The sequence below is a fragment of the Leptosomus discolor genome, chromosome 6 (genome assembly GCF_034619465.1).
Source record: "Leptosomus discolor isolate bLepDis1 chromosome 6, bLepDis1.hap2, whole genome shotgun sequence".
In the NCBI taxonomy this organism is placed as follows: domain Eukaryota; kingdom Metazoa; phylum Chordata; class Aves; order Leptosomiformes; family Leptosomidae; genus Leptosomus; species Leptosomus discolor.
The window spans coordinates 38,057,146-38,083,553 of record NC_141396.1 but is presented as its reverse complement, the minus strand read 5'-3'; the positions used below and the strand labels follow the sequence as shown (position 1 = coordinate 38,083,553).

The window sequence follows — 26,408 nt, the reverse complement described above, 5'->3', positions numbered from 1 at the left end:
GTGAGCAACCTTGGTTTGAAATGCTCTGGTTGTGGGTTGTCCTTCTTAGAAACGGCTTTTTTTTTGGTGAAAATTTTCATCAAAAAGTCACTGTCCACAGAGGGGAAGGAAAAAACCTAACCCAACAACAGAAGCCTGAGCCAGAACAAACTCGCATTTGAACGGAGATGTTTTTCTGAGGGCTCTTCATTTGCCAAGCAGCTTAATTACCCTTAGTGAAAGCCTTTTCTCCCAGTGCCTCTAATTGCATGTCCAGGTAATTGCTCTCATTTTTGCAGAGCATGTTTGGGGCTAGGGAGCACTCCCCTCAGCAGGTGTGACTCTCCCCAACTCCCTCCCTCACAATTTTAGCCATTTCTCAGTGTTTTCTGCTGAAACACACCACCACCCTTGTAGCTCCCAGGGGGAGCAGCAGCCCCTTGCTGGGGGGGGGGTGGGGGGTGGCAGGGCAGTCCTCCCCAGGCACAGGCAGGCACCTGGCTGGCTCAGGGGCCTGACTCAGCTCCCCCTGAGTCACAACCCCATGGCCTGCAATTAGAAGCAGGCACAGCAGGATTCCCCCCCGTTCCCAAAACCTCCATCTCCCACCACAGGGGCTGCCCTGCCAGGGAAAGGCTTCCCAAAGACGCCAGTAGGTATTTCAGACCATTGGGCAGCAGTTGCATCATCCCTCTCCAGACCAGAGTGACAACAGGGAGACAGCAGGTTACCGATTAAGACAAGTTTTATTAGAAAAGTAAAAAACCACCCCGACATGATTGCATAGGAAGTCTTGCACTTGAACATCAAGTGTATGAATGTAAACTGTAACCAATGAAGGGCCCACGGCACATCACAGCGAGGGGTCCTGCCCTGCATCACCTCACACACCCCTCTCCCACCACTCTTCCCTCTCATGATCAAAGACTCAATGCGATTCCAGAACCCCTCCCTCCTGCCTTACTGGGAGCCTATGCAGAGCTGCCCAGGTGCCAGCAGTAGGGTTTTGTCTTTGATCCAGACCTACAGCCCAGCCGTCACTCACTCCCACACATCCCCTCCCCCAGAAACCCCATTGATTACAATCCTTGTTACAAAAAAAAAGCCCCATGATTAATCAGTCAACAGGAGACTGTCTGCCCCCCCAAGCAGCCCCGCTGCCGCATCTGGGAGCCTGGTCACCGCAATCATCCCACAATCATCGACAGTGTGAAGCGACCTCCGCCTGGGTCCTGGTCTGCTCCGCATCAGGGATGCTCCGGCACAGGCAGGCACCCTGTGGGGACCTCCGCCTGCCCAAACTACTTCCACCTACAGCCCTACTCCAGCCTAACCTAAACTACAGCAGCTGCCAGGAGCCACCACACTCTAACCAGCTCTTTGAAAGCACTTGGGTAAGTCGCTCCTCCAGCTCAGCCCATCAGCACTCCTCTATGAGCAGCTGCTCAGAGCTGTACAGCTTCTTCTTGATGACCCTGAAGCCAGTGCTCAGCTTCAGCGGCGTGAAAGCTGGCCCCGAGGTGAAGAGTCCCTGGATCTTGGGCCAGAGGCGGGAGTCCAGCCGGAGCACCAGAGTGAGCTGGAAGGTGGGCACCACGGCGGGGTCCACAGCGATGTGCCCCACATCGTGGCAGGCCTTGCTGTGCTCCACGCAGAGGTCGAGGAGGGCCCCGCGCAGCCCACAGGGCTCGCTGCAGGCCAGGCGCAGCAGCTCCGTCCTCACCTGTGCCCGCAGCTGGGCCGGCATGAGGAGTCGGGAGCAGCGCTTGGTGCCCAGCGGGGCTCTGCCCAGCGTGGCCTGCACCAGGTCCATCAGGTTGGCGCACAGCAGCTCATCCTCAGGGTCGTGCAACAGGTCCAGGTCCGGCAGGGAGACCCCCTCGGCGTATTCGGCATCTGCGGAGGGGACAGGAGGCAGGTCAGCACCAGGGGCTCGGGGGGGTGTGACTGGGGCACCGGGGCTTGGCACGGCACCCGCACCCCGCTCCCAGCCCCTCAGGAACCCCCGCGGCAGGGGCCTCTCCCGGGTGACCCCCGCTCACCTCCCTCCGAGCCGGAGGCGCTGCCCAGCGACTCGCAGTCGGAGCTCTCCAGGCGGCCCCGCTCGCCGCCCGCCATCCGCTCCCACAGCCCCGGCATCGCCGCCCACGCTGCCGCCGCCCGCTCTGCTCCGGCGCCGGCTCGCCGCCCACCTTATATAGGGCCGGTGCAGGACGCCCCGCCCCTCCGGCCAGCGCCCGCCAATGACAGCGCGGGGCACGTCCGCGGCGTCTCTCCTGCCCGGTGACAGCGGGAGGCGCCGCCCTTTCCCCCCGCTCGGCCCCGCTCCCGGCCCGCCCTGGGCCCTGCAAACGGCGCCGGGGGTTGCGTCAGGAGGGCCAGGCCGGGCTGGTGCGATCCGCCTGATGCTCTCGGCAGCGCCCGCCGGGCTTCCTCGGCCGCCTGCCACCCCCTCAGGGCCTGGGCCTCAACCCCCCGGCACCCCCTCAGGGCCTGGGTCTCAGCCCAGGAGACCCTTTTGAGGTCCCGGCTTGGGCCTGGGCCTTAGCCTGGCTCCCACCTCAGTACCCAGCCTGGGTGTGGGCCGTGCTGCAGGCACCCACAGGGCCAGACCCCTCACCGCTTGGCCTCAGGCACGTTCTGGTGGGGACAGCAGCGGCGAGGGGTTTGTGCCCGCTGTTCCCCGGCCCCTCTTTGGGTTGTGAAGTGGGCCCCAGACGGCACAAAACCAGGCAGCAGGGGATGGGGCCGTGAGGGTTTTCATAGGTGGTGTTTTTAACGTGCCCGCTGATCACCCTCGTTGTCCAGGCAGCATTTGGGTGGCGAGCACTGGCAGGGCCTGATCCTGCTGATCTGAGCAGCAGAGGTGGCCCAGGGATGGGATGGGGCTGACTCACACGTGCTGCTGCCCTGCTTCAGGTTATGAACCAAACCGGGAGCCCCAGGCCAGAGGCGCTGTGAGTGATCGGGGTGCCAGTGTCCCATTAGCTGGCGTTGTCTGGGTTCCTTAATAAAATGAGGGCTGTTGGAGTGAAATGTGTTAAAAATTGGAGGCTACTGAGGGGGGCGAGAGGAGAGCACAGCCCGGCTGGGATGGGATTTTGTTCAGTGCTAAGCTGAGGGTAACTCCCACCTGCCTCCCCAGCGGTCCTGTTAAACGGGGGCAAGACGCCATCCTCCTCCAAGCCCTCTGCTCTGGAAGCAGGTCCCCCCTCTCACTGGTCTGTGCGTGCCTGCCCCTGCGTACGTGACCTTTCCACAGCCAGACCCTGAGGAGTGTGGGGAGCCGAAGTCTCATTAATTGGCAATAAAGAGCTTTGTTTGTCCTCCCGCCGCGCTGCCCACAGCTTTATCGGAGGAGCTGAGCGCACTCTGAAGTCACCCCGGGAGCTATCTTGGGTACTGTCCTTCCCGAGCAGATTGATAACAGCCCGGCGGTAAACAGAGCCGAGGCCGGCCAGGAGCGAGGGGGACAGGCCCCCCGTGCTGGCATTGTGCCCACTGCCTGTGACCTCCGTGATGTGGGGGATGGGGACAAATTCTCCCACCTGTGGGGTGGAGGGTCCGGGCACCCCATCAGGAGCTGGAGCGGTGCGGAAATTGCTTTTTAGGGGTCAAAGGAGAAGCGGGGCTTGAATCCTGTCACCATTTTGGGAGCAGAGGTCCAAGCCAGAGGAGCGGGTAGCATCCTGGGGAGCAGTGGGGCGGAGGGGATGCCAGGAACAAGCCCTGGCTTGTGCCCACGGTATGCAGGGCTACTGCTTTGCTTTTTGGGACAAAAAATGAACAAACCCCAACCCTAGCTGTTAAAAATATACACTGATATTTGTGCACTTTCCGCACAATACAGCAAAATATGCACACACGTGCTTGGAAAAGGTTGGATGGTGCTTGGGATCTTGTTTTTAACAAAATCTAGTTCATGGGTTTTTTCTCCCCACAATGACCAAGTCATTGGTACAAATGTTCCAGCCTGGGTGAGGCTGAAAATAGATGAGGAACTGCTGGCTTTGGGGTCAAAACAGGGGGAAAATGGCAAATAAACAAAAAAGAGGTAAAGGACCACAGGGAAGGCGCCTTACTAAAAATAAGCTTGAATTCTGAAGCCCAGCATAAATATTTTCTTTCTCTGCCATAACATCGCCTGGTAGGCAGGGGAGCAAGCAGCCTGTGGTGTGACGGCCAGTTTTAAAGTGAATTTTTGATCTCTCAAATAAAATAATCCTAATGCGACGGTGCGCGCTCGCGCTTTTGCTGGGAGAGGAGGTGTTGCGGGGCTTGCAGCTCGTTTTCCTTCCCAAAAGAGACTGTGACCAGGGCTGCTCTTCTGCAGCAGAGCCTGTAGAAAGGATTTGGGGCTAGAAAGTTTTAACTACAGTAGTAGTAATCCTGGCGCTTCCCCTCCCTGGGAACTGCCACTGGTGTAAACTCTGTGTGATTTTTATGGCTGGGCAGTGTCTTCCCCCCCCCCCCCAACCTGCCGTCCTTTCTGGGGAGAGCAGAAACTTTCTGGACAGCCTATTCCTGGTTGGCTGCGCCTTGTGGGACCCCCTGCACCCCCCATGATGAGATTTGCTCAATCACGGCGATTTCCAGCCTGGCTGGCTTTGCAAAGGGTTAAGTGGGAGCGTTAAGAGGGGTGGCTGGTGTTGGGGAGGGTCCTGGCTGGGCCCCTGCCCGGGATGTGCTGAGCTCAGCGGTTTTGCAGAGCTGCAGGGGGGAGGGGGCTGGGGGGGGGGAAGGAGGAGGAGGAGGAAGGGAGGAGAAATACAAGGCTGGGGGCTCCGTGAGTGCCTCCGTGCACGTCGGGTGCAAACCGTGCCCCAGTATGCCGAGAGGCAAATTCCTGCCCCATGGGGTGGTGCAGTCCCCATCTTCACGTTGGTTCCCAGCAGCTCCGTGGCCCAAAAAAACGCTTTTAGGTAGATTTACGGACTATTTCAGCACACAGTCGCTGGCCAGGTTTGGCACAGCGGCTGGTGTGATCCTGTGTCCAAGTGTTCAGGTGCGGAATGTAACAAAAGGGGCTGAGCTGAAGGGAAGGCCGCGGTTTTCTGGGGTATTCCTGAAGTGTCTGCAGGCTAGGTGTCCTTTGCACTCTCTCTGGCCTCGTCCTAGGTCCCTGGTGGTGGCAGGGGGTAATGGGCACATGAGGGTGTACCATCCTCCGCCACCACGCCGAGCTGGTGGCCAGCTCTCAGGCGAGCTGAAGGCTGCGGGCTGGGTGGGATGCCGCAGCAGGTCCCGGCGTGCTGCTGGCCGGGCAGGTCTCTGGTAGGTAGCCAAACCTTTCGGGCCCGTCTCTCAGCCCCGGGACAAGCAGCTGCAGGCAGGCTGCCTGCCTGCGACGTGCGGGGGTCGGGTGGAGAAACAAGGAAAGTGGGTCCGAGGAGGGCGGTGGATGGGTTTTGGCAGCTGAGGTGTCGAGTGCCAGCTTGGCACCGTGCCGTTGGCAGGGCGGGAGCCGTTAAATTCATCTCCCCTTGGATGCTTTTGCCCCTGGTGGTTTAGGGGGGCTGCCGGGGTGCTGCCCCGCACTCCCACATCCTCAGCGGGGTGAGAGGCCCTCCCCGGGAGGGTATTTTGGCCGGGCGGCAAGGCGAGCGCGTGCCTTGGCACCGTCCCCGGCACTGGGGCCGAGGAGCCAGGGAGGGGAGGCGCGAGCAGGGCTTGCATGCCGGTACACAGCGTTCTGCTGCGAGCACCCACAGGAAAACCAACCAGCAGCCCTGAACGGGGCTCTTTGTTCAGCGCTTTTTTAATTTTATTTTTTTTTTTTTGATTTTTCCCTCCTCGCATCAACTTTTGCTCGCAGCTGACAGGCTCCCTTCCCCCCTGCTGCTCTGCTCCCAGCTGCAGCCTCCAAATAACCCCTCACCAAGCCCCCGGCAATGCTGCAGAGACCCGGGAGGTGAGCGGGAACGGTGCTTCAAAACCCCTGGGCTGACTCTGCCCCACAGCTCTGCAAAGCAGGGATAGGGCAGCTGGGGAGTTTCCAGCTGCCAGGGAAAATGTGTGTTTGGAGGAGGGGGAGCACAGGGTCGTTTTTTTTTTTTAATTTTACTGTGCAGCAACCCCTCTGGTTTTCGCTGCCTTACATAAAATGTTTACTGAGTAGGAGGAGAGAACGGCCAACAACATGTTTTTGCATTTGTAGTACTGTACAGGGTGAACTTTTCACTTCCTCTCAATGGCTCTCGCACATGTGTCTATTTTGGTGCTGGGCACACATACAAACAAGCCATGTACGGCACGGAGCCGGGGACGTTCCCTGCTCCTGCTCTGTCCAGCCACGAGCCCAGCATGCTGCCTACAAACGGCTGCAAAACAAGGAATGGGAGGGGGGCGAAGTGGGGGAGCTGCCCCGGGCAAATCAGCCCCACCGTGCTTCGGGGGGATCTGGGCAATGTCTGGCATGGCAGCCCGCGGCAGAGCTGCAGGTGCTGAGCCCCCGTGTCCACGGAGGGCTGGCGGAGTGGAAAAGTTTCACGCTGAGCAGTAAAAAGGAAAAGCTCTTTCTGCATCTGATGACGCCAGCTGCAGCACGTAGGGTTGGTGAGTGGGTGGGACATGGTGCGAGCGAGGGGGTGCCGGGGCGCTGCTGCGTGGTCATCAGCACAAGGCACACGGCTCCATTCCTAAACCCCACACTGCTGTCTTGATACAGGGGCGTTTTTGGCAAGTTTGGCCAAAGTTAAGTTTAGGTGGCTGGAGTAAGCAGGATTAAAAATAGATTATAGAAACCAAACAAACAAGTTGACGATTGAAACGCTCCCTTCTTTTCAGAATGACCCCACCTGGGATAGAGTTTTAATACGGAATGCCATCACGTTTAAAGCGGTACCGGCTGAGGACCTGCTTACTGTGCAGGAGGCCCCCGCACAGCAGTGGCTGGCAGCCCTCCAGGGCTGGGGAGGAGGTTTTCCGGGCCGTGCACAGGGGAGGAGGCGTGGGACACGTCTCAGCTGAGCCATAGCCTTATGTGAGAACGCCCGTACATGGTTTCAGAAACCGTAGAGTGAATTTCCATGGGTGCGAGCTGGAACTGGGACTGCATCTGCAGATTGGGACTGGCTCTTGGACGGCATGTGGCTCTGGATCACAAAGAGCTGACTCTGATACTAGAACTAGTTCATAAACAGAAGTGAACACAGAGCACGTCTGCATAGTGTTCCCCCTTAGCTTTAGCCAACACAAATTGCTGGTGATATAAGTAAGATGGTGACGGATTCAAATGAATCTGCTCAATCCAGATGCAGCTGGACTGACATAGTGAGTAAAAATAAAATCACCTCGTAAATAAGATGTTGAAAATGGAAGAATTAGGCATCTGGAGCATTCAGTTGTACAATTGCTTAAATGCAGTGCAGAGCTCATCTCCCTGCTGGGTAGCAGAGAAGTGGTGTTAAGGCTCTAATCAACGGAAAATTAACACGTTGAAATGGTTATGACAGAAAATGGAAACCCAGTTTCCCTCAAGAACAGAAGTGAAGTACAAACAAAAAACAAGATGATTAAAATGGATGGATTTAAATAAGGGTTTTCTGCTGGCACAGTTAAACCAGGATTAAAATCTGATCTAAATCAATCCACTTTGGAGCGTAAAGCAAGCGTGGTTTGGTTCCTCTCAGAGGGTTTTCTAAACTGAACTCAAGCTGACCATCGTAACAGCCGAGCTGCCCCTGAGCTTCACTAAACCTCGTGTTACCTACCAAACAGCTGATTGTTTCTTTCATCAGACCCCCTGCACCAAGCTTTGAATGGTCTCAAAGACAGAATTATTTTATTATCAGAGCAAGCTAATGCATAATAAGGGGGGGAAAAAAAGTTTCAGCATTTTAAAGATACAGCTTCTGCATCAGCGAGCAGTGCCCTACCAGTGCTTGCTCTGCAGACACAAGAGAAATAGCAGTGGAGAGGAAACAGCTACGGCGATACATGAGCCGCCTCCGGAAAAAGTGTCACTGCTTGCGCCCTCTCAACCGACTCGGGACAGTTCTCATCCTGTTCACCCCCAAACCAACGGCTAGGGCTGGAGAGCGTTTTTGGCAGGGCGTCATACCTCCGCTCTACAGAGGCCCAGCCTGGGTGGCGAAGATGCAGGCTTCCCAGCGCGCTGCTCCCCTGGCCCTTCGGTCACGCGCCAGGGAAAGGCCAGGCTGAGTTACTGGATTGCTTTCCCTGCTGCCATGCTGTGAGCCTTCTCTCCTCTGTAAACAATAAGGTGATTCTGCGTGTTCTGTAAAACTGATCCTACCTTCTAAGTTACAGAAACTGAGCCCTGCCAGCCTGTAACGCTGCAGAGGACTGAGCAAAGTCCCATCATTTCCATTTATTGGCAGCTTTATGGGGGATCCCCACTCTCACCAAAAACAAAAGCCGAGTCCTGCCGATGCAGCTGTCAGCATCCTGATAAATGGGGGTGTGTTTTGAAGCCAAGCCAGAGAATGTTTTTCTTCTGCTCCTTGACAGCAGTGATCCAGACATGCTCAGCCCGAGGAGGGAGTGAATCCCAGGAGCTGCTCTATTGGCTTGTACCTCCACTCATCTGCCTCCAGCTCTTCCACCAGACCGGCTAGTTTTTCCATCCGTGCGACTTGCTGATCTGCGAGAAGTTCAAAGGTAACTGCGGTTTGCAATGACAGCGCAATTAAACCTTTCAATTAGATGTAAATTCCCCGCTGTCAATGGGGAATAGAGTAGAATAAAACCCACCGAGCCAACTTGAATACAAACCCACTCTACACGACGCCTTATGCCAACGGCGAGACCTCGCCAGATCACAGCAGAACGCAGAGACAGGCTTTTCTGCCTTCTCTGGCACTGGATGTGTATTTACCCATCCCTGCCTGTGCCGTGTAAATTCAAGTCGTAACAGGGAAACACGAGGCTGATTAGCATACGGGGGTGAAAACCGGATGAAGCTCATTTCTTTAGCATAAATATTTATAGTGCAAAAGAACAGAGAAGTTCACAGAAAGCTTGGTCAGCCCACAGTAGAGCTGGGTGCAGCGCAAGGAACAGCCCTAACGAAGGTCCTTTGAGGAGGACCTGGACTACTGTAGCAGAAAGGCTCTGCAACCAGAGCACGCCAATGACACAAAGGTCCCAGCGGAGAGACAGGCTGCCTCCCTGCGGATCCTCAGGACAACTCGTTCCTCTCAGCTTTATTTAAAACCGGTTGCGTGTTGGGCACACGGGCTCCATTTTCAATTAAATTACCTGCAGTGGTATGGAGATGAGAACAGCCCTTCTTCTCCTGGCTCTGCTGGAAGTTTAACAGCACAGCGACCTCTTGGAAAAATGGCCCAGTACGAGCCAACTTACTAGCAAGAGGCAGAACACGAAATGTGCATGATTTATGCTGACTGCAGCAGTGGATGCTTTTAAGAGGGACTGTTCTCACTCCACCTCCTCCAAGTGAGTGCTTTTGGGAACTGTCAAACAAACAAGCCAAAAAAATGATGACCTCGATCTTTTTTTAAGACTTTCCCCTTTCTTATGGGGAGGCAACCAGTGCTCCACAAACCAGTTTCAAAGGCTTATCAGGGTGCCAGTCTGTGCAGCAGCCCCTGGTAGATACAGCTGCAGTAGTGCTGGACCCATGGAAACAATGGCTCCGAAGGTCAGCTTTGCTTTTTGGTTCAGCAATACAGCATCATGGCCTTGCACGCTGCTGCACGCCCCAGACCTCCTCCTGACAACCCTCGCCAGCAGAGGACAGGAAACCTCTCCGGTCTGAGACAACACGTGGAAGTACCCATTCTAGCTGACAAGAGGCGGGGACCAGAAAGGATGTGACCCTTGAGCAGCACACGCAGTCTGGTGCTGAGCTCTGCCCAAAGTCTTGAGAACGAAAGCTGCCGTGCAGTCAAGCCCATCGTTCAGTTAGAGGCACCTGGGCGGCGGGCGACGGCCCCAAGAGGGAAGCAGAAGTTCAAACAAGATGTAAGGCTCTTTCCTGGGGAGGCAGGGAGTGGAGTCAGCCCTGTCATGCCACGCCAGGCACCTGCATGTCCCTCTCCCGAGCACCTTTGGAAACCTCGCTTGACCCTGCTGGTGTCATGAAGGCTCAGCACAGAAACAAAGGTGGAATCGAGTGTCTCCGCCCGAGGCCAGTCAGCGCTAGGCCAAGATCAGAGCGTGGGCGTTTCCTGCCCATAACCTCCTCTTCTGGCCTCACCTCTTGTGAAGGCAGCGCGGCACACAGCGATGGAAAAACAAGCTTTGAAAGGCACAGCCTGTTCCCACCCAGGCTGTGTGGGTTCCCGTCGCTTTGCATAGGGCTTGCAAAAGGACTCGATGATGATCTGACTTAGCGTTCATTCGCCAACTTAAAAAGGCCATTCTGCTTTTTTGTGGTTGGCACCCAGGAACATGTCAGCCTTTTCTCCGCGCTCCCCTGACATCTTCCCCGATCAACATGCAGTTAAAATAGACGGCGCTTCAGTGCTTACCGTGTTTCACTTGCTTTAATGTAGACGCAACCTGATAGCTGAAGACAGATTCACAAAGGAATCTTTCGGAGCCATCTGTAAACACAAAAAAGGAGGTTTAATCTGAGAGTTTTAAGACTGAGCAGCCTTAAGCGAGTGCCGCCAACCTTCTATTTTTATGGTCGGGTTGTGGGTTTCCCCACTTGCCTCGTTCCGATGCTTTCCCCTCCGCTGAGTGTGCAGCGCTCTGGCTTCTGGCCTGTGCGACCCTGTGCCCAAACCCTGCGCAGGGCTTTGGCCGGCTCCAGGTGCCGTTGGGGAACGGCTGTGCTACCCGGGAGACATCCTGGCTGACAGTCTGTTACATCCCCCGTCAAACGATGTTAGTCCATTTTAAATAGAAGGTAAGCGAAGGAGAAGCCAGCTAATATTATGGCAGTCTCCAATTCCCTCGGGGCTCTGACACTTGTGTCCTTATAATGCTTTGTGATTTCCCACAGACTTAGACCATAATCCCGCATAAAGGATTTCAAATAATGTGTATCTTGCCATCAGAGTCAGTAATTGATCACACACCTGTCTCCGAAATAAAGCAATCTGGAATACACAGGCAATTGTGTGCCAAGTACTGACACAGTTTATGCTACTTCCTTCTAAAAAAACCCCACATACCTAAGAGTTTATTTAAAAACAAGTAAGACAGATAAAGTAACAATAAAAATCAGTCAGTTAGTGGGGATTTTTGAAGAGGAAATTGGTATGCAGCTACCCCACTAGTACCTGCCTGATGAAAGAACGGGTGTATCACCTTTTATTTCAGAAATCAAAAAGCTAACCTAAAGCTTCCTGCGACAGGGAGAGTGTTTAGTTGCAGCTGCCACTCAGAGCAGATGAAGTGCCGTGTTACTGGTAAAGAGGTCAGTGCAAAGCAACATCAATTAAGATCTCTGTGCCATAAAAACGAGAGAAGCAATTTCAAAGACTAAGGACAGAAACACACCCCTGGCCCTGAAAAATCCAATCTAAAGCTGGTAAGAGGGAAGAGCTGGAGTTCTGCCATGCTCAGAGCATCTCATCACAAGCTGTTGAAGTGCTGCATTGGTGCTGCCCCATGCTATTTCCACATATCCTTCCCTCTCCTCCAACTCCCCAACCTGGCTGTCCTGCCGAGTGCCTCTCAGGAGGCACAACTGCCTATTTGGTAACATGAAGTCCTTCATTATTTTAATTTGTTTTGAGGGCTCGTTAAGTTCTATGAGAAAGCCTTTAGTCATAATTACTTCAATAGACTGGCATACGGGCTCTAATGTGTAATAAAACCAGTCCTTATATGACATAGCAATCAGTTCCTGGCTGCCCTGCGCTGCTGTATCCCTTCTGAGCTGCAGGGCCACCCGAGCCTCGGTCCCAGCCACCCCAACAAACTTCAGGTTCCTGCAGTCAAGCGTGCAGCACGGTGACATGGGAAGTTCAAGGGGAGCACATAGACAGACAGACCAACCGACCCTTGCTTAACCCCGTCATCTGGAGGACCTGCCCTTCCTCCCTCACCCAGAGCAGAGGCAGGGACGTGCAGCTGTGACGCATCTGGGTCCTCCTTCAGGCAACCCTGACGAAGCGGGTGGCAGGGCTTGGGCACCCAAATGCAAGACGCTGCGCTGCTCTGACCCTCTGCAGGCGGCCCTGGAGAAATGCCCAACAAAAGCGAGCCCAAAAGGGTAACGTGCTCAGCCTCAAAGGATTAAAAGACAGGTCTGGTCCCGATTTATCCTCTCGCAGACCTCTACAGCGACATTTTAACTTAAGCAAGCCTTACGTTTCCTGGCCAGCAGGGATACAAGGTGCCTTCTGTACTAGCCCAGTTGTCAAATCCAACCCCAGAATGCATTCTGCCAAAAAACCCCACTCTTGCCTCAGCTATCTTTACAGTAATTCCTGCCCGACATCAAAGGATTAGCTAACAATGAGCAATTAACACTGTCATGTTCCCTTTCAGGTAGATCCCTTCCTCGTCTGTTGTCAAGGAGCTAAAAACAGGTGACGGCCAGAAAAATTACTTCCTCATGAACAACTGGTGGGAGAGCCAGGGCTGCTTGGGACCTACCCGAGCTCTGGTGCTTCCTTCCTCCCTCCAGCTTTTGCCAGCTGAAGTCTGAAAAGGCAGCGGGGTGCCAAGCTCGGCAACTCCCTTGCAGGGCTGCCTGCGCACCAGGAGGAGGGGGGAAAGAGAAGGGCAGGAGCAATCACCTTCCAGCACCTCCCCAGCTCCTTTGGGGTAAGTGAAGAGGGCTTTTCGGGGCGATGGCAGGTCCGAAACACTGAACCCCGATCCTGTTACAGAGCTGCCGCTGACTCCGCCAGCTGAAGAGGATGAGGAAGAGGCTGCCATTTCACCCCGTCCCAGCCTGGAAGAACAAAAAGAGAGCAAAGTGGAGGTAGGAAGGGCGTCTCAGAGTTTCCCAGGGCACAAAGCCAGCGACCACGCAAGTATCTGACGGCAGACGAAGGCAGTGAGGTCCAGGAAGAGCCAGGGAGCGCAGCGCTGGGCTGCCGCTCCTGCTCCATGGCTCCGCAGCCTCAAAGTGCTGGTAGTTCAAGGCTGCCCTGCGTGCGTGGGAGAGGCTGCCTGTGCCCGTGGTGGGGACGGGTGCAGTTAGCTGTCGCACCACGCGGTGGCACCCAGAAACTGAAGGTAACCCACGCTCTGACCCCCTCGGACGAGGGGGCCTGGGAATTCAGCCGGAGGATCAGAGCGTGAATAAAAATAACCTGGCACAGGACATTGGCCTAAATTCACTGGCTTCGAGCTGCCTGGCACTTTTCCCATTCCCTACGGTCATAAAAAACTTTATTTTTTTTTTCCCCCCTTTTTTGCCTTGTTTCCAGGAGCTCAAACACATAAAAAGTCCTGCTGCCTCATAAAACCTGGAAGCCTTCAGGACTCCCAGTTCTAGCACCGCATCCTGCACAAAGCCACGCTGTGCCTACTTTGCAGCAACTGCTCTCTGCATCACTCCAGATGTGCTTTTGCTTTTAAAACAATGTGTTTGACCTAAACCGGCAGTGATTGAGCATCTGTCTGCCTGTACAGCACAAGCCCAGTTGCCTCCTGCGTACCCTTTTCTCAGCCTTGTTTTTAAGAGGTATTGGCTGTACGTTTGTCATGGTGGAACACTTAAGAGCTTGTCACATACCTCCCCAATACTAAAAAAGATGCCACATTGCACTTGCAAGTGACAGCACTTGCCACTCCTCCAAACCACTTATCAGCACTTCCCAATTATCCTGCCCATTTAATAAATTTCTATTATCCTACCTATTTAATACACTTCTGCAGACTCTTTAGGCTATGCAGACAGCACCTTTGGGAAGCACTCAAGGACTTAGTGGAGAAAATGTTTTTTTTAAAAGGCCGTCACAACTAGGAGTTGCGTCTTCATTTGTAGTTAAGCTGAAGGTTGTTCCATTTACTGCATGTAATACAAAACAGCACAGCACCCTGCAGCAGCTGGCAGCTTACGCACCATGAAGGAAAACGCCTGGATAAAAGAAACCTTTCCTGCGGCTATGATACGTCCAGCAACACCTTCCTCAACAGACCTGGGCAGGCCCAGCTCCCCGTTCGTGAGGGAAGGGAGATGCTGGTTTGCGCTGAAATGACGCCGACCGGGGCTCGCAAACCTGGCGGATTCCTCAGTAGAGCTGCAGGATTTTTATTTTAAATGGGCTGAGGTAGACACAGAGGAGGGCGGCAGGCCAGGGCGATGCCCGCACCCCCAACCGCCACCCCCCCCCTCCAGCCTGAGGCTCCCGCCATCTTAGGAAGGGGGGGGTGGGAAAGCCGTGGGGCTGCCGGCACTGCGCACGCACCTCCTGCCCAGACTCCCTCCAGGGGGCGCAACCTCGGTAGCGCCAGAGCGCCTGCGCTGCTCGCCCCAACCCTGCGCATGCGCTATCCTAGGCCTCGCCCCTCCCCGCCCTCTCATGCCATGGCCCCTCCCCGGCTTCCGTAGCGAGCTGCTTCCCGGTGAGTGAGGCCCTCGGCACCAGCCTCTCCCTCCCGCTCCCGTTCAGCCGAGCGCCCTTTTCTTCCCGGGCCGCTCCCCTCCCGCTCCCGGGTCGCATCGGTCCCTCCGAACCTCACCTGGGCGTCCGGACCGCTTGGCGCAGGCGGCGCGCGTGATCGCGCTCGCGGTGCATGCTGGGACGGGCGCGCGCCGCGCGCGGCCCGTTTCCTACTTCCGGCGGGGCGGGGAGGGGCGCAGTAACCATTGGCCGTGGGGGGTGTGGGAGGTGCGCTGCTCCCCGGGGTTTAAAAGTGCTGCCTGGACACGCTGTGAGCCGAGCTCTGCCGTTTTAAAACAACCCCAGCTAGCGGCCCAGCGGCCGTGTGGGTTTTCCCACGGCCTGTTGTGCCCGCTTCTGTGCGCAGTTCGCGTCTGCGCTAATTCCCTTCGGCTCCTGGAGTGCCTTTCTGTTTAAGTGTAGGTTCGGGTCGTTGTAAGTCGTGAAGACGCGAAGTTCCTGTGCCAGTTCTTTGCTTTTGCACCGTTAAACGTTCTCCACCGTAACTCAGCGCCCCGTGTTTCTGGCGTTGTCTGGAATCGTGTAGGGTGGTGTAAGAGTTTTATGTGTACGCCTCAGACATACCACGGTGCTCTGAGCTGGAGGGCAGAAGGTGTAACCACTTACACCAGCCGGTGCTGACCACTCGGAGCACTTCGCCGAGCAGGTCTAGGGAGCTTGGTTTGCTTTGGAAAAGGTCCTTAGGCCTTTGAGAAGCTAGTGGGAGGGTGTCAGGTGTTTTGGGAGAGGTTATTAATGGAGGGGAAATCTTTGCAAGAGCCTCTTTGGTCTGCAGCTATGGAAAATCATGAGGTGAAATTGTTCGGAATCCCGAACGGTGCTGAAAGGGCACATTGATGGAGGCTGCACTGAGTTTTAGCTAAAACCTGTGAGTTTCAGGGAGAACAGTAATGAGTTGCTAACCTCCTTGCAGGGGCAAAAAAGTCTGATGCTTCGTTATGTATCTTGTATTGCTTGAATTTCCTGGTTTTACTTGGTTGTGCTTTACAAGCTGACAAAGAGTATACTTGTAAGTTCTCATAAAATTAGTCCTTGAAGAGTGATGTAAGGTTTGGGAAAGTGTTGCCTTTCTGAAGCCTTTCGCACATATGCATAGGAGTTATTGCTCTTCTGTAAGTACAGAACTTGCTCTTTACTGCTGACCCACTCAGAGCTCCCCTAATGCCCCTTACAAATTGTCCATGAGGAAACATCAAAATTTACCCTTCTTTGCATAAATTAGTAAAGCTGTCTTTGTTTTTGCCTTAGGAGGAGGAGCAGGATGGACGTTCTACGGCCCACCCTGATAAGGATCGAGGGGCGAGTATACAGGAAAAATCTCATTCAAGAGCAGGCCTATCAGCACGAGGAGGAGGAGGATTTCTGTGCAGGTAAAGAGCGCTGCACGAGAGGTGACCATGGTGCTGTCAGGACATGCTACAGGTGAAAGCATTGACACTGAGGACCTAGGGGACTCTTGGTGTTCTTACTGATGTCTTTATGGGCTCAAGAACCTGCCCATGCGGTGGAGTGAGGCGTTCAAGAGGGAGAAAAATGCTTTGCATTGGTCTCTCATTGTCCTGGTGGCCAAAGAGTAGATGTGATCCTGGTTACCTATCCTGGGTCTGGGTGACTGTGCTGCCAGCTGTTCGCTTATGTTTGCTGGCTGTGAAAGATCTCCCATAAAGAGGGAAAAAAAGTGAGTTCCATAGATCTGTTTTCCCCAGGTCCCCGAAGCGCCTTTCTTTTTGGTATGGTGGTTATTTGCAGATATGGCAGGAGTGGAAGCTGCTCGCTAAAGATCCTGCGATCTTTGCGCCTTAAAAAAGTGGTCTTTTACAACGTGGCTTTTGGAAGGTGTTACCTATGTTGGGGGCAAAATTTTTCTTGTTCTGATGTATTTTACTTTATCTTTCTGCCTGTGTGTTTGTTATAGTTCTATGCGAGTTGTTGTGGGCACGGAAAAGCTCAGCTGTTATTTCTCAAATGAAAAGGGTTGTGGCTGTTGTATCCTGTTTCTCCCTCCATGCTGCCTTTCAGTGGATTAACCAAAGCTTTAATAAGCTGCTTGCCACCCAGGTTCGTTCCTGTATGTGTTAGAGAGCAGATAGAAACCGTATCCTCTTTCTGGAAGTCATGTTTGGCCCTAACAGGCATGACCGCATGGCCCACAGATGAACGGTGCATCTATTCCTCCATGCTGAGGGTGTGAGAATTTCGCTGTTTTCCAAAACACTGTACCTGAACCCTTGAACCAAAACTATCCTCACTTGTTATTTGTATTCTTCTGCGACTTTAAATTCCTGCTCAGATCTCTGAATGAGCTGCTGGCTTCTACCCTGCCAGGAGAAGAGACCATTCCCGCTGGTTAGTCACACAACTTCCAGCTGAGAGAAAACTTGGACTGTAACTACTGCTTTCCTACGCCTCCCAGCCTGGCAGATTTAGAAGCAGTCATTATGTTTTCCAGACCTGGTAGTAAGAAATAAAAAGCAGTTAGCCACAATGGAGGGGAGTCCATTTCTTCCTTTATTTAACCTTGGGAGAAGGCAGCTGTCAGACTATTGTCCTACATAAAGCACTGCCAAACTTTATGGAGGTTGTACAAGGTCTGTTGGGGTTTTTTGGGGTTTTTGTTTTGGTTTGTTTTTGTGTTTGGTGGTGGTTGTTTTTTTTCTCCATGGTAGGCCCTGGTGACTGCACAGACGAACCCTGTGATGCCTTTGTGGTGGAAGAGACCGAGAAAGGCTTCCAGTGCAGAGTGGAGGTTCCCTGCCCGTTATACAAGTGAGCCTGTGTGTTTCTGGTTTATTTCAGTTGCCGCTGGCTGAGGAAGTGGTTGAGCGCAGAATATTTGTTTTGAGGTTGGAGTAAGCGCTGGATCTCTGAAATGTATTCTGTTTTGTGGATGTGGATTTTAGCATTTGGGAAGGGAAAATTGGGAGTGCCTTTTTAGTGCAGTTGTGCCACGCTTGCCTCCTAACCTTCCCTGTGACAGAGACAGCAGGTGGTGCTTTCTTGCTAGCAGGAGAGTTTTTGAGCATCTCTTCCCTTGAACATAAAAGCATCAGGGAGGGTGGGAGAAGAGGGGGAAGAACCGGGGTGAGCAGCTTGGCAGGGCAAGTTTGTGAAAGCTTTGAGAGAAAGCACACACGACTGGAATTGACTGTTGACTCCAATCTGATGTTTACTGGGAAGCCTGTAGTGTTCAAAGCTTTATCTAGTTATTTTTGACAGTTTTGTTGGTTGAATAGGTTTACTGAAATGTAGAGAAGGAAGAATGTTCTCTTGTGTGTTTGGATGCTGGCAAATGACTACCTTGAGCAAAGCAAAAAGGAGAAAAAGAGCCCTTAGTTCTTTGTCAGCTGGGGTAGTGGGAAAAAGGGATAACCCAGCTGATGAATAAGCTGTGGCAGGATGTGCTGGGCAGAGCTGTCATGGACCAACTGACTTATTTTAGCTTAAGCCCATGGTCAGCCATGGCTCAACATTATCTCGTGCTCCTGGGCTGGTCAGGCACGGAGTCCTGGGAGTAGCCTCTGTGCCTGGACCATGTCCTGCCTGTGGAGCTGAGTCCACGTCCCTCTAGCACAGAGATACCCAGTCTGGGGGGACCCAGCTGTCTGGAGCCAGCTCAGAGCCTGGTTCATCTGTGACACAGTTAATCTGCTGGCTGGACACACTTGATGGAGAGTGGCCCAGCCATACTGTGTCAGTGACTCTCTTGCACTTTTGTGCCACCAGGTACATCATTGGGAAGAAAGGGGAAACCAAGAAGAGACTAGAAACAGAGACTCGAACTTCCATCAGCATTCCCAAGCCTGGAGTTGAAGGAGAAATTGGTGAGCTTAACACGCACAAAACGGGTGTTCTCTCATCAGCTCTTGTGCAGACACAGTTTGAGCAGAGAGGGGGTATAGGAAGTGTTTTTCCTTAATTCCTGCTTCTGACATGGCACTGATTCACTTTATGGCTCTGGGAAAATCACTTCGCTTTTCTCCTGAGTTTGTTTTTTCTGTCTATACATCCTTATAAAGCAGCGTAAGGAAAAAAAAAAATCTATCGTAAGCCTATGAGTAGTCTCACTGAAGTCACTTCTGGGCCCTAAATGGCTGGCTTGAGAACTTTGGGCCTGAATGTGTTGGATTTGTTTTGTTTTTAAAATAATACCATTTCCATTAATAAGAAACTGTAATATACATCCAGAAAAAGTGACCTTGTTTTATATTTATACACGAAATAAACTTCAGCATCTGCTTTAATATGAGAAGTGTTTTGGTGACGTTGCTGCCTTTCTGGGTTGTCACTTGATCCTGGTAATGAGAGCAGGCTTTCTTGTACCGTGTGTTCCTTCTCATCGCTTCCACTTAAAAAGAAAGGAGATGTTGCTCGTAAGGGCTATCCCATGCTGCTTTCTGCCTGAGTGGATATCCAGAAGGCCCCTTACACGCTCTCCAGTGATAATTGGCACGGTGTACCGTTATGTTCGTGACAGCTGTGAGGAGTAAGGGATGGGGGATTCAGCTGTGGTGCTGCACAGGAATGTGGCAGCACTTCTCAAGAAGTAGGTCTTGACTTCTTCCTGAGAACTGTGAAGGACTGTTAGGAAGGTTGAGAGATGTTGAACGTGTGTAATAATAGGAAGCTGAGAAAATTTTGCTGCTTACCGTTCTTTCCTTTCAAGCTCAAGTGTTCTCTGTTTGGTGCCTTGAAGTGCATGCACAGACAATATAGGCCATCTTGATCTTTGATAGATTTTTTTCATTTTCACTTTGACTGCCTTTATGAAACCATGAAATAATACTCTATAAATCTGAAGAGCTGCTGGAATGATAGACTCTTAGTAATTGTTTTTTAGGCATTCAGAGCTAACTTTCTTGAGAGCAGAGGGATACTTTTGATGGCATCATCCTGTCTTTACAGAGAAAAGCACAGCTGTGTCAGGCATTTTGCGTCAAGCTGGGAGTCTGGCAAGATTTCTTTGTGCGTGGTTGGGGGTTTTAATTCCTAATGCTTTTCAGCGAGCCCAGGGCTAACAGTAGAGAGGTGCTATTGTGCAGGTTTTTCTAATTCCCTCCTGGCGTCTCCTGGGTGGAAATGTTCTTGCCTTCACAATATCCTCCAATATTGATATTTTAAAGTGCATGGATAAGTATCATGTAAAATCATTTAATTACCATTTATTTTTATGAGCGCGGGTGTCAGTAGTCTTGCTGTAGCTTCGCAGAAACCAGACAGATATTGCTTTGTTTCCTTGTAGTGATTACAGGGCAGCATCGCAGTGGTGTCATCTCTGCCCGAACGCGCATCGATGTTCTCCTGGACAGCTTCCGTAAGAAGCAGCCCTTCACACACTTCCTGTCCTTTGCTCTCAACCAGCCCACCATCCAGGAGAAGTTCCTGCAGTTCAGGGAGGAAGTATTGGAGAAATGCTCAAAGGTAAGGATCCGCATAAGAATTAAAATTCAGTGGAAGCCCTTCAGCAGAGTGCCATTTCATTTATTGAGATAGCTTTTTAGCGTTTGCCTTGAAGGCCTGACTCTATTTCCTAGGAATGTATTTTTAACGGGTCTTTTACTGAAATTGGCAGATCTACTGTGAATTTGTTGAGTGCTGTTGTGAAATCTTTTGGAAAGTAGAATGCCTTACTTAGTAAATTGTTAGTAAAATATTTTGTTCTCCTCAGAGATTTTCCTGGATGGGAGGATATCTAAGATTCAAAAGAGGGTTGGGGTTTTTTGTACTAAATGTAGTGTGCATTTTTACATTTTATGGTTTCCACAAAACCATGAAACCAGGTAGGAATTAGCAACTTTACTGCTGCTTCTGTTTCACTTTTTTGGTTACTGGCAGTGAAGGAAGATGGGTGTGATTACTGGAGCTGAGTGAAAAATGACTTGGTAGCGCATACCATCCTGCAAATCTGATCGCTTCCCTCCTTACCCATGAGACTTTGTGCTGACAGTCCCTCCTGCTTGCCTTCAGATCTTGCATTGAGAGCAGCAGGAAATAGTTAGGCACAGGGAAATGAGGAACAGAATGAAGCGAAAGCTGTGTATTCCCTGGTTTATTTTAGCATGCTTCTAGTTTGACAGAAGTGGTATGTCAATGCACAGGGCCAGGCTGAGGAGAGGGAATGGTATTATTTAATTGCTGTGTCCTCTGAGTCTGCTGGCAGGATATCTCCAGGCAAGAGAGAAGAGTTCCTTTCTGCAGGTGCTGCAGGTTAGATTGCATACATGCAGGGTTTTGTGGGCTGATGTTCTTGCCTTCATGTCCATCACTTCTGCTTGTGCCTTTCAAAGGGAAAAATATAATCTTGCAGATAGCACAGCTTAAGAAGTTCAGTTTCCTATGTCTTTATGCCATGGGTGTGAATTATCTGGGGAGATAACTGGTTTTTGCTCAAGTTTTTGTGGTCATTTGCATGTCAATTGTCTCATCTCCAAGAGCAGAACTGAGCTGGCTTTGTAGTCTTGTCTCTCCTGGCAGTTCTGATTTAAGTCTCTCTTCTCTGCCCAGCTGCCTATTTTTGTGACATCTTAGGAGCTTCCTATTGCTTAGGTTTCCACCTGATGTTAAGTACAACTGCAACTGGCGAACAGATCGAGGGACTGGCAACCAGTGCAATGCCGTGAGCGTCCTTTCCTTGGGCTAGGAGGGTATCACTGGCCCTATTGTCTATCCCCATTAGCCAGTGGCAGCTACCTTTATTAAAGCTTACCTTTATTAAAGGAAGGCCCTGAAGACAGGGGGATGGAAACATTAGCCTGAGAAAGTGTTGGTTGGACAGAGAGTGACGGACCTTGGACTGGTGTCAGTGATGGCCTGGCTCCCTCTGTTGGTTTCTAGTTCCAGTCCATATGTGGGGACACACCAAAGTTACAGGGAGAGAAGTGGTTCTTTGAGGGGCTGGTAACTTCAGCATGGGGCTCTGGTAGTGGCTGTTCATGCTGTTGGCCCTGGACTGAGACTGCTGCTTTCAGTCTGGTGTTTCTCTCGCCCTTTTATGTCCTTCTACTTTGGCTCATGGCTGTTACAGTCCTTTCACTTGATCTCCCTTGAGATCTGGCCCTGCTCTGCTTGAAGCCTTGGCATCCTGGACTCTGCTTCTCTGATCCTACTCCTCCTCTCTCTAGCTGCCTGCCAGCAGGTCCTGTGGATCTCTTGTCTCTCCCCATGGACAGCAAACCCAGACCTGCCTGCTGCGCAGGGTGGTAGCCTCAGTGACACCCCATACGTCTTGCTGGGTTCTGGTTTCCAGGCTGCCTCGGTGTTAGGTGAATCCTTTCAGTGTCACATCTCTAAGATGTGGCTTCTTTTATTCATCTTTGTTCGTGTTCTCATCCTGTGTCTCTAATCTTGCAACACTCTGGCCTCACACAGGACTAGCTCCTCTCCTTGCAGAGCACTCATTTTCCTGCCTGCTGGTTTGGTTGTATGTCTGCAGCCCTCCATTGGCCCAGGCTCGGCTGGTGAGCTTACTTGCTCTCCAGACCCCTCCTGATCTGTCTCTGTCACATTATTTGTTTCTTGCTTACTCTTAAGTATCAGTTTGCATCCCTGGGTGGGCAGGGAGGTCTGCCATCCACTTAAAAACATGTTCATAGATTTATCTTGGTGCTTTCCCTAGTGTTAGTCATATTCAAAAGGAGCTGCCTGGGAACATCTGAAAACCTTCATGTGCTCCTTGTCCTAGAAAGCTGCAGAAACCCTAGCTTGGTCAGAGGGGTGCTAAGACCACTACTGGCCAGGCCAGTCATGTTAATTTTTCCTCCTCTTGCCTGACCTTCTGTGTCTCCCACCATTTTCATTCTGTGTCTAGACAGCACTGAGTTCTGAAGGCTCTGCTTCATGATCAGGGATCTTGCAGCATGGGTGTGCACAGGGGAACACATTTCAGCCTAACAGCTACTTCTGGCTTTCAGTAACCTCAGACTTGAACTGTACTCAGAACCAGCACGCAGGTGTGAATCCTCCTAATACCACTAACAGCAGTATCTCCGAGAGAGTGTGGTACTCGGGACACAGCGTGCCTTTTGCTGCCGCTGAGTCATCAAGGTGCTTTCAGGAATCTTCCAAAACAGTGACAGCTGAATCTGCCCTATAACAGGACACATCTATATGGGTGGAGGCAGAAGGGCTGGGGCTGCAGTTCCTGCTCTCCGCGCTGTGTGGGTGCAAGGTGCTGTGGCCTAGAACCTACAGGGTCGTGTTAGTACTGCTCAGTGCTCTATGTCTCCCAAGAGGGCCTGAAATGTTCCTGGAACTGCTTACCTCAGCTCTAGAGTTTCCATTTTTGGTTTGAAATGTAGAATTCAGTCAGTAGGAGGTATTTGGGGGTTTGCATATGTATAGTCTAGGAATATATGCTACTTTATTTTTCTGCCCTTCCTTCTCCTGGTATTATCAAAAAGGTTTCTAGATATATTGCTGCCTGTTAGTTCAAGGAGTATATTGCAGCCCCATATGTCCCTCAATCACTCCACCAGCCGGTAATGCCACTCTAATACCACTTTATCTCACAGCAGGGCCTGGTAGAAAGCACATCAGTAATGAAAAACAGTAATTCCAAACTGTGCCTCACAGGGCAGTAAGAGAGCTTATAGATTTGTCCAAAGCAAAGGGATTTCTCAGGGTACTTAGAGAAATCTGGATAGGTTTCAGTGTCAGAAGCAGCGTGCTTGTCTTCCCATTGCAATTTGTTGGTGCGAAACATTGCAGAATTGGGTAAACTCCAGTCTTTGAATGAAGCTCAGTAACAACAGTAAGGCAGGGAAAGGACCAGGTGCGCATGTGTGAGGATTTCTTCTGGCCATTGAGCATTTTAGAAGACTCTATTTCTCTCTGATGCAGTTACCATGACAACTATTCATTTATATTTTATAGCATAGGGTTATGGTGGTGGGTATGTTTTTTCTAACTTTTTTGTGTGTGTGTCTTTTAAGGCCTTTTACAAGATGAACCTTGTGTTGAAATATGGAACACTTCAGGTATCACTCATGCTGTTGTATGGTCAGGGCTTCCAGGCAATGAAGCAGGACTGAGGGGAGGCTCTTTTGAGGCTAATTTAATACAAATAGGGGAATGTGGCTCACCTGGACAGGCTCATTACTGATGTGGTGCAGTGGGAGGTCTGGATGACTGGGTGACCTTGGAAGTCTCCTCTCACAGTCATGTAAGTGTCTGAGGAGAACTGAAATGTCTGTCTGAGTGTGCAGATGGAAAAGGGAAGAGACTGCAGTAATACTGTTGTGAAAAATCACAGTTGGGTCTTTCAGAGCTGTGCAAGCGCAGCATTTGCAGTCTTAACAGGCTGCAGATGTAGCATGGAAAAGAAATATGATTGCTGTAATATATGGCAACCTGTAAATATCAAACATTGCTAATGAGATATTATATTTCGGAGTGGAGGGACAGAAAATGGGAGGGTTTTTTCAGCTCTTCAGTCAGTTCTGAGCAAGTGCTGTTTTTCTGGCTCACTCCTTTGTTTGTGGATCAGGGTGGGAGAGGGCATATAGCTAGCATGCAGTATCCTGCTATTAAGAAAAAAAAAAAAGTAAAGCTGTCTGCAAACATTGGAACCTCTTAAGGCTGTAGAAAGGATGCATCCAGGGAGGAAGAGCTAAGGAGTTTGATCCTTTGCCTTGTCATGTAGAAGACCTGAAGTGTTGTGGTCTCTGGTTTCCCTACTAGAATGCTTTAGATTTGGAGGAACAATGTGCTTGGGCTTTGCAAAGAGAAGTGAAGACTCCAGATAAAAACCTTTCTGTGTTCCTTCTAAAGGAGGCGAGCAAAGGCAGAAATCAAGGTAGTAGGAGGGAGGAAAAAAATGAATTTTTAAGGCTGAGTGGAGATGAATTGTTTTTTCGACCATGACAGGTCAGTGTCAGGAAGAGGCATAAGCAAAAATGGACAGGCATCACGTACGGATGGTATGTAAAAGGGATATTCTTCCTGCCTCTCGGTACATTCTTAGAGAACCCAAGTTTGAACAGTAAGTTTATAGAGAGATGATGGAGTCTGTTTTATGTGTTTGTATCTGCCAGTGAGTCCTGCAAATATGCTGCTTTCAGATTCCCCTGTAGAATATAGGGATTCCCTGCTGTGACACCTCGCCTCCCCTAATCTGGTGCTCTGTTTTCATTAGGGTTGGAAGCCACTGCTTGGCACAAGCCACTGTGACTTGTGCTATAAGGAGTGCCCCCCTTCCACTGCACGGGGCGGAAAACTGGTGAAAGAGGAGCTTGTTGCCGAGAGGCACTCCGAGAGGGCAGTTTAGATCCTGGTAGATCCCTCTGCCCATCTCTGATGCTGAATTGCACTCCTCACTCCTGCTTTTATGGTTGTAGCTTCCTTGAGAGAGTTCCTTAGGTATGTGGAAGATGTCCATAAAGACCTAAAATCACAACGTTGGCAGGATCGTGTCTCTTGGGCTTGTTCTCCCTGGAGGAGGATGTGATTTTTCCTTAGCAGTAGTTATGAACACGTATTTCTAGGCTCTGCGTTGCTGACCCTGCCTGTCAGGTTGCAGAGCACCGATACCATGGGACAGGGCGGCGCCCTATGAGGTGACACAGCACTTGCTGATAGCATATCATAATCTGGGATTAGAATAAGTGGGTTCAAGCTTTTTTGCATCTTGGCAAGCAGCATCCAGCCATGATGGGCTGCTAAGACGCCTGCAGAAACATTGCCTGTTCCAGGGAGAGCTACCTCTGACGTAGCATCTGTTTTATGTGTGGGAGATGTGGGATCTGTCGGCCTGTGAAAGAGTAGGGGTGTAAGCAGGGTTTTTGAGGAGCTGTCTGAAATACTAGGGAGTAAACCAGGAAGATTATCTAGGTCTTGGCCTGCTCGCTGTGCACTGCTCTTCCCTGCTAATCTCCCCAGCAGCGGTTGCGTGGCTTGTGGAGGTGATGTGCCATCACTGTGTCAGCTGTCAGCCCACACTCAGGTGTCAGAAAGCTCAGGGGAAAACACTGCTTTTGGGGCAGGTTGATGTTTACAGTACAAATTGTGCTGGGGCAGAAAATGAGGGTAGGGCTTTTGCTTTCTGACCTGTGAACTACTTTCTTGTTACTGTACATCGTCTGTGCACACTGTGGGAGTGACATCGACTGGTTGTCCATGGCAAGGGTAAATCAAACTTTCTCCCAGTTTCTGTTACCCCAGCTATTGTTTTGTGATGGGCCAAATATTCTCTGGCTATGGATAGCACTGGAGAAAAAAGGCTGACTGAGAGAAATCGTGTCCTGTCATGCATGTTAACAGCAGAATGAATTTAAGGAAGCCGCACGGCTTTTACTGCAGAGGAGGGAAGGTGGGGAGAAGTGAGATGGAGCTGACCCTCTTTACTCTGCTCCTGATGTGCCTGATGTAGTTAATCTGTGCTTGCTTCAGGCTGCTGCACGGTGCTGAGGTTTGCAGCACGCTGTGTCAGTACTAGCATGGTACGATTTGGGGTTTCCGTCAGCAATAAAGTAGTCGGCAGCAGTGGATGGTATGTACATTCTCTCTTTCTTCTGGGGACCACCACGCTTTGCCAGCCCGTGGCTGCTGGAGCACGCCTCTGGCCTCTGTGGTGCTGGCTGGCTCATCTCAAGGCCAGGCCATAAGCACTGCTGTAAAGAGTAGTATGGGTGTTGTCATTAGACATGAAAAATGCTGAGTGAGATGTGGGACATTAAACTCTGACGGGCTGAGATACTGCAGTGTTTAAACATCGGAATGGTTTTATTTCAAACTCTGAAGCACAGCTAGAAACTTCAAAGCTGTCATTCTCAGTTGGTGGACTTTTTTTGCAGACAGAGAAAGGCTTCAGTGGCCTGGCAAGTGGTGTTGGCTACTTCTGGAATTAAATGTGGAGGTTATTTAATGCGTTTAATGCGCTGATGGTAAATGGCCACTAAGTGGAAATACTTGTTT

General features: G+C 51.4%; 3 protein-coding genes across 6 annotated transcripts in view; 1 reads left to right on the top strand and 2 right to left on the bottom strand.

Moving 5' to 3' along the window:
- Positions 1–1,055: 1,055 nt before the first annotated feature.
- Positions 1,056–2,118, bottom strand: DDIT4 (DNA damage inducible transcript 4). Its single transcript, XM_086466953.1, has 2 exons — positions 2,022–2,118; positions 1,056–1,875 (listed from the first exon to the last, which is right to left on the bottom strand). Exons 1-2 carry the CDS (start codon positions 2,116–2,118, stop codon positions 1,400–1,402), a joined length of 573 nt encoding a protein of 190 aa, XP_086323079.1. The 3' UTR covers positions 1,056–1,399.
- Positions 2,119–8,291: 6,173 nt separating this feature from the next.
- On the bottom strand, positions 8,292–14,615 carry ANAPC16 (anaphase promoting complex subunit 16). Its single transcript, XM_086467154.1, has 4 exons — positions 14,560–14,615; positions 12,663–12,820; positions 10,437–10,511; positions 8,292–8,584 (listed from the first exon to the last, which is right to left on the bottom strand). The coding sequence occupies exons 1-4, from the start codon at positions 14,613–14,615 to the stop codon at positions 8,469–8,471; spliced, it is 405 nt and encodes a 134-aa protein (XP_086323280.1). The 3' UTR covers positions 8,292–8,468.
- Positions 14,432–26,408, top strand: part of ASCC1 (activating signal cointegrator 1 complex subunit 1) — a 39,058-nt gene continuing 27,081 nt past the window's right edge. For 3 of the 4 annotated variants that reach the window (XM_086467151.1, XM_086467152.1, XM_086467150.1), the window contains exons 1-5: positions 15,356–15,369; positions 15,750–15,871; positions 17,168–17,267; positions 18,225–18,322; positions 19,741–19,919. In XM_086467151.1, the coding sequence (XP_086323277.1) occupies positions 15,763–15,871; positions 17,168–17,267; positions 18,225–18,322; positions 19,741–19,919 (486 nt within the window). In that variant the 5' untranslated portion in view covers positions 15,356–15,369; positions 15,750–15,762. Of the gene's footprint in view, positions 14,443–15,355; positions 15,370–15,749; positions 15,872–17,167; positions 17,268–18,224; positions 18,323–19,740; positions 19,920–26,408 lie in introns of those variants that run through there. The other variant, XM_086467153.1, reaches the window with a different exon arrangement.

Coding starts and splice junctions, on each gene's coding strand:
- DDIT4 (XM_086466953.1), bottom strand. CDS start 2,118: ATGCCGGGGCTGTGGGAGCGGATGGCGGGCGGCGAGCGGGGCCGCCTG. Junction 1,876..2,021: donor CGCCTCCGGCTCGGAGGGAG/GTGAGCGGGGGT, acceptor TCCCCTCCGCAG/ATGCCGAATACGCCGAGGGG.
- ANAPC16 (XM_086467154.1), bottom strand. CDS start 14,615: ATGCACCGCGAGCGCGATCACGCGCGCCGCCTGCGCCAAGCGGTCCGG. Junction 12,821..14,559: donor CAAGCGGTCCGGACGCCCAG/GTGAGGTTCGGA, acceptor TTGTTCTTCCAG/GCTGGGACGGGGTGAAATGG. Junction 8,585..10,436: donor ATTAAAGCAAGTGAAACACG/GTAAGCACTGAA, acceptor AACTTCTCGCAG/ATCAGCAAGTCGCACGGATG.